General features: G+C 49.5%; 1 protein-coding gene across 2 annotated transcripts; it reads left to right on the top strand.

Moving 5' to 3' along the window:
* Positions 1-467: 467 nt before the first annotated feature.
* Positions 468-4,846, top strand: Pnma8a (PNMA family member 8A). 2 transcript variants are annotated; one of them, XM_075990609.1, is made up of 3 exons: positions 468-741; positions 947-2,289; positions 2,788-3,402. In XM_075990609.1, exons 2-3 carry the CDS (start codon positions 960-962, stop codon positions 2,802-2,804), a joined length of 1,347 nt encoding a protein of 448 aa, XP_075846724.1. In that variant the 5' UTR covers positions 468-741; positions 947-959; the 3' UTR covers positions 2,805-3,402. The 2 variants fall into 2 exon arrangements, with proteins under 2 accessions (XP_075846724.1, XP_075846714.1); XM_075990599.1 differs by having other exon boundaries at positions 472-735; positions 2,788-4,846.
* Positions 4,847-6,791: the final 1,945 nt, after the last annotated feature.

Raw genomic sequence — 6,791 nt, 5'->3', positions numbered from 1 at the left:
GAATATTGTATACATAATAAATAAATATTTTTAAAAAATTATAAAAGTTGTCAGACATGGTGGCACATGCCTTTAACACTAGCACCCTTGGAAATAGAGGCACGTGGATCTCTGTGAGTTCCAGGCCAGCCTCATCTACACAGAAAGTTCAAGGACAATCAGGGCTGCACAGTAGGACCCTTTTTGAGGTGTGAGGGTGAGATATATGCGCGCGCATGTGTTTGTTTATATATATAATTTAAAGAGAAAAAAATAGCGGTAGAAAAAATAGCCCTGGAGGGATGTAGGATACGGACTTTTTGTCCAATGGACATCTGAACAGTCCCAGTGGCCACATCTTTTGTCCATCTTTCTTATTAAGCCCAGCTACAGAGCCCACAGCTAGGCAGCAATGATGCCTAGCAACCAGTGGCTGGTTGCCATGGAGACCGCCGGGGGATGCAGATCTGAGGAAGCAAAGTGCGCATGAGCGCTCTTCAACGCCAACGCCAAAGCCAGGCCAGCTCGGTGGGGCTCAGGGGGATCAAGGCCGTTTGACCCGTGTAGACTGGAGCTGGAGCCGGGCATAGACACAACTTCTGGCTCTTTGGGGCCGGGGCCTGCTCTCCGCAATCTAGCCTCCTGTCCTTGGCCTGCCTAGACTATCGGAAGCGGGGGTGGCCAGAACATCCCCGTGAACCAGCAGCGCTCCAGACAGACTCCAGGAAGGGGCCAGGGCCGATTGCACCATATCCGGTACACGTGAGCACTGGGGGCCCAGGTTGGGGAGGAGGATCTTGAGGGGAGAGGAGTCAGGCCCCTTAGAAAGCCAGCTGTGTAAGAGACAAGGGAGATCTATGGTTTTGTCCATCTTCCAGGGAATCTGACCTCACTGTCTTGTGAGATTCATATTTGGGAACCAGCTCACCTCCACTCCTCTCCCTCTCAGTCTTTGTTCCCTGCACAGGTAGAGCAGGAAGATGTCGGAGCCCATGGCGATGAGCTTGCTGGAAGACTGGTGCCGGGGCATGGGACTGGACATCCACAGGTCTCTATTGGTTACTGGCATTCCTGAGCACTGTAGCCATGCAGAAATCGAGGAGACCTTGAATGGGGTCCTCTTGCCACTGGGCACATACCGTGTGGTCAACAAAATTTTTTTGCGGCAGGAGAACGTCAAAGCTGCGCTTGTTGAGGTTAGCGAGGGTGTGAACCTGAGCTCTGTACCTCGCGAGTTCCCGGGGAAGGGTGGTGTCTGGAAAGTGGTCTGCAGAGACCCCACCCAGGACGCTGAGTTTTTAAAAAATCTGAACGAATTCCTGGATGGCGAAGGGCGCACTTGGGAGGACGTGGTACGTCTCTTGAGGCTCAACCAGCATCCATCGTTCCCGAACCCAAACCAGCCTCCACCGAACTGGGCAGAAGCCATGGGGCTGCTCCTGGGCGCCGTCATACAGGTTATCTTCTACATGAATGCAGAAATGCGTAATCGGGAGGAAGAAGCGAGGGCCGAGGAGGCCGAGCTGATGGCGACTTGGGCATCAACAGCAAGGAGAATGGTAAAGAAGGAACCCGGACTGGGTGTAGAGGTGGGCTCGACTTTCAAGATGGAGGACCGAAACTACTGGAAGACTGCAGAGGACCGTGGTGACTCTCCAAAACCTCCATTTCGCCGGGCTGGAGGTAAGATTCGCTCCAGGAGAAGGAAGCAGAAAAAAAATCCTAAGCAAGAACCAATATGCTGGAGAAAACCCCAAGGCAACAATTACAATAAGGCGAATTTAGAAGGCGCTGAAGCTGCAGCTGCCCGAAACTCAGAGATCCCGGAGTCTGTCAAGAACAACAAAAAACCCTTTGTTAAGCAGGAGGAGACAGTTTGGAAGAAGAAAAGAGTCTGGAAGGATCCCAACGATCTTCCTCGGCGTTTACGGGCCACAGCAGAGGGTCCTGGGAATCTGGAGGACTCAGATCAAGAGGGTGGTCCTGAGAGCCCTCCAAAGAAGAAAGCCATGACCTGGGCCACAAATAAGATCCCTGCCCCCATGAGGAAGAAGAAGAAGATGGGCATGGGCTCCCTCTCTTATGTTCTGATTGATTCTGAAGCTACCAAGAACACGCCCGTGATTCCCAAGAAAGGGCCTGGTTCTAGAAGGGCCATGTTGATTCAAAGGCCTCCTCGTGGGCCCCAACCTGCTAATGCACCTGCTAATGCACCCGCTAATGCACCTGCTAATGCACATGCTAATGCACATGCTTCAGCTTCCAGTGCTCAGAAGACCAAGCCAGGAGGCTTCCCTCATGTCTCCAAAGGTGAGTGAATATAGACATGATGTGGTTAGTTGAAACAGGGGTGCGGTGTGGGGGCAGGGGGCCTAACAGGACCCCAGTGCATAAGGGCAGTGTTTGAAACCCCCTCCCAGGTGAGGGTTAGTGAGAGAGCCCAGTCCTCCCTCCTAGAGCCCTTGCTAGGCATCGTTTGGGTTTCTGTCAACCCGTGACTATCTCACCCACTTCCTTCCACAGCAATGTAATGGTTTTGGGGTGTGTAATCGTGTATCCCCAGCACTTTAGAGACCGAAGCAGAGGGCTGAGAGTCTACGATCAGCCTGCACTACATAAAAGTTTAAAATTTGATATTCTGTTGTTTATTAGCATGCAGGACTTTAAGGCTGCTGTTTCTAGGGTTTGACTAGGTGGGGATGGGGGGTGGGGTGGGCATGGTCCTGGACTCAGGACGTTCCCAGGCAATAAATATCTAATTATGCCTGACCCTGTTACCCTTCTGGGGATATTCTGATTTATCCACAGATTCCAGAAAGCTATGATTTGGGGAACCCTGCACCTGAGGAGGTGGAAGAGCATCGAGAAAGAAGTTTCAAGTTGGAAGCCGACTTTTTCTTTGTGGTTGAATGAAACGTGACTTTGGACTCTGTAGGGGCCTGTTAAGTGTGTGTGCTCTGACCCGCACAGGTAACGGGTGTAAGGCCTAAGGAGGCGTGTGTGCCGTGGTAACTCTGTGTCTTTTCCTCAGTGGGAGCTTCTTTTCATCTCTGCTCACCCTCAAAGGCAGAAGAGGTGATAAGTAGCTTTGGAAAATGCTAGAACATTCTTTCCCTTTTACCCACAAGAGGGCTCTTGGTTATGTTTACCCACATTTAGCCTTTATTTTCCTCTACCCTCTGCTTTTTCTTCTGGAGGCCCAGCCCACTGTAGAGCCTGAAGTCCCGAAGGGCAAGGTGGCCATTTTGTCCCTTGCGCTGTAAGCATTCGGTAAGTCAGGCCTTGCTCTTCGAAGCTTGCTTTGTGTACTTCAACTTCGGTCCTTCAGCAGCCTAGCCAGAAGTTGGTTAGGTCCCAAGAGTTAGTTCTGGAGAAAACCCAAATATCTGCTTGCCCTTGAATTCTTCAGATTTCAGAGTCTTTAAAAAACAAAAACAAACAAACAAACAAAAAAAAAACGGAGGGCAGGGGAGATGGCTCAGAGGGAGAGAGGACTTGCAGTGTAAACACAAGGATTTTCTAATCCTCATGTGAAAAGGTCCTGCATGGACGGAATTCTATTCTCTGAATTTAGTGCCATTAAATCTGACCATGCTGCCCTGTACCTTCTGTGTGTGTGTGAAGGAGAGAGAATGGTGTCTTCACCATCTGTGGTTTCTAAGCTACATCCTGGGGACTCTTTTTTTCATGTTTAGAAGCACGAAAGAGATGCTGGAGATATGACTCAACGAGAAAAGGGGCAGGGGCTTGCCACCAAGTTCGAGTGCCTGGGTTCAATCCCCAACACCCACATAATGGAGAGAGAGAAGCAGCACCCCTGATCTCCACAATTATTCCATGGGCACAAATACGCCCCCAGGAAATAAACATAATAAAACATTTTAACATGCAGAAGAAGCATCTGTGGTGACACGTGGCTGTAATCCCAGCATGTGGAGATTGAGGCAGGAGAATTGCTATGAGTTCAAGGCCAGCTTGGGCTATAGAGTGAGACCCTGCCTCAAAATGAATAAGTAAATAAGAACATTTTGTTTAAAGTGTAAAAAAATGAAAACTCAACTGTGTTGTAATCCAAAATATCTAAAATATTCCCTTGTGTGTATAGGATAACTGTAACTAGCCATTGACTCTGTATTTTGTATATAGTTGTGTTTTTCTGTGTATGTGTGTGTATGTGGAGGCAGAGGGTTACTTTGGGTGTCACTCCTCAGCCACCACCCACCTTTTTATGAGACCCAGTCTCTCACTGTCCTGAAACTGGCTAGGAGGCTGGCGGGGCAGTGGACCCCAGGGATGCCCTCCTCCCCCCCCCAGAACTGGGGCTACAAGCCTGTGCTACAACGTTGACTTTTTGTTTGTGTTTGCACAGGTTCTGGGGATCAAACTCAGATCCTTCCTCTTGCAACATAGTTTTCTAATGAGGTGTCGGGTGTGTGTGTGTGTGTGTGTCCCACTCTCTAAGTTTCTTGTAGGTGTGAACTTTGAGGAGAAAGGTCGGAAGGGAGTGGAAGGGATCTGGTCCCCTGCATGTCCTGTAACACAATATCCAAAATGAGTCTGCACCTGTGTGTTTCGCTTTCCCGTTCAGCTGTGACAGCGAGGTCCCTTGCTAACCTGTGCTAGCCTGGTACACAGCAGGCTTTCCGTCCTGGACTGCCAGCCCTCGTGAGTTTTCATGCCCTTTTCCCCACTGCAGATTTCTCGACCCAGAAACTGCGATCAGTTGTTAAACATTTGTCAGTGAATCAGTCAGACACCAGCTGCTTTTCCTGTGATAATCCTTGAGACGCCTTCGTGGAAGTAGCACATTGATACAACGATCAGTGACTGTAAATGTGTGAGTGTAAAATAAAGTTGTGCAAATGAAGTCTCCGTGCAGTCTGTCTTGTTGGAGGAAGGAGCTTGGTGGAAGATTTTTCCTGTTAAGCAGTAAGAGATCCACGCTATCGTTGTTTGTTTCTCATCAGAGAAGTTATTTGTTCTTGGTTGTTGTGGGCTGTCATCCATGTCTCCAATGACGTTATGGTTTCTAGACTAGGGGATAAGTGAGGCTGAATGATCTGAAAGTAGTTTATTTAGTTATTTATGTTTTGGTAATAGGGATTGAACCTAGGGCCTCACATGTACTAGGTAATCACCCCACTGCTGAACCACACCCCCATTTCCTCACTGGGGGATTCTAGGCAGGGGCTCTACCACTGAGCCACACCCCAGCCCCTCACTGGGGGATTCTAGGCAGGGGCTCTACCACTGAGCCACGCCCCAACCCCTCACTGGGGGATTCTAGGCAGGGGCTCTACCACTGAGCCACACCCCAGCCCCTCACTGGGGGATTCTAGGCAGGGGCTCTACCACTGAGCAACACAACCAGCCCTCTTTTTTGGTGTGTTTGTTAGGTTTTGGTTTTTGTTCGTTGTTTTTGAGACAGAGTTTTTCTATGTAGACCTTAGTACCCTAGAATTTGTACGGTAGACCAGGCTGACTTCAAACTCAGAGATCCAGCTGCTTCTGCATCCCAAGTGCAGGGATTAGAGGTGTGCGCCACCTCCATCTGGCTCTCTACACTTGAATTTTTATGTGGGTGCTGCATATTCACACCCAGGTCCTTACGCCTGCACGGGAAGTACGTCACTACCTGATGCCCAGAAATGGCGTCTTTACGAGCCTCTGGGGATTGTAATGTGCACGGACCGAGAGCTGTAGGTGGACGACTGCGGAGGAAGTGGGGTCCAGAGGGTAAGGTCGGGCTTCTGTGAAAAGCAAACAAGGTGAGTTCCGGAGTAGCAGAGACCTGCGGCTGTACAGGAGTTGATCTGCAACACTGCCATCTGTCGGCTGACTTAAAAGTCGTCTTTGGGCAAGGTCTTCAAAGAACTCCATGATGGTCGGTCATCTGTCGGGGTCCAGTAACTCACTAGGAAACTGAGAAAATCCCCTTGGGCCTAATGTAGGGAGGTCTACGGATCAGACCCAGGTATGGGGCACATGAAGGTAATCTCAGAGCCAAACTGCCTGCCAGCCAGAGCTGCCAGACATATCTGACAGCCAGGGATGAGATGAGAGTCCTGGCCTTCTGGAGCTGGTGAGAGTGGGGCCCCAGAGTCAGATTCTGTTTCATTTTGTGACAGGATCTCATTTTTTTTTCCTGGACAGGATCTCATTTTGTAGCTCAGGCTAGCCTGGACTTCTCTTCGAACTCATTGTGATTCTCCTGACCCAGACTCTCAAGTGTTAGGATTATAGGTGTAAACCACCATGATCAGCTTATATTTTTCAATGCTGAGGTTTTGAACCTGGGACCCCCCTCCCCATATTAGACAAGTATTTTATTACTGAGTTACTCCCCTAGTCAATATCCAACCCTCTACACCTTCTGAGATGGGCTGTCCTAGAACTTAATACACAGCTGAGAACAACCTTGAACTTCCGACCCTCCTCCCTCACCTCCTGAATGTTGAGAGGGACGCCCCAGCCCTGATGTCAAAATCTAATATTTTGCGATTAGTGCGGTACCAAGGAGACAAAGAAATGTTTAAACCGAGTTCATTGTGTGGAATGTTAGGGAGAAGGTGAGAAGCGTTTTCACTTTTTACACACACCCGCCTTCCGTTAGCACACACGGTGGGGAGTGTGGCAGGCTTGGTGCTGGAGCAGTAGCTGAGAGTTCACATCTCAGTCTGCAGAGAGAGAGAGAGAGAGAGAGAGAGAGAGAGAGAGAGAGAGAGAGAAAGAAAGAAGAATCTATTTCAGCCAGTAGTTTAGCAGAATAGAGCAAGGCAGGAGTTCCAAGCAGATAGAGGAGGAAAGAAGGC

Source organism: Microtus pennsylvanicus, chromosome 1, assembly GCF_037038515.1.
Source record: "Microtus pennsylvanicus isolate mMicPen1 chromosome 1, mMicPen1.hap1, whole genome shotgun sequence".
Taxonomy (NCBI): domain Eukaryota; kingdom Metazoa; phylum Chordata; class Mammalia; order Rodentia; family Cricetidae; genus Microtus; species Microtus pennsylvanicus.
This window is presented reverse-complemented; position numbering and strand designations above follow the sequence as displayed.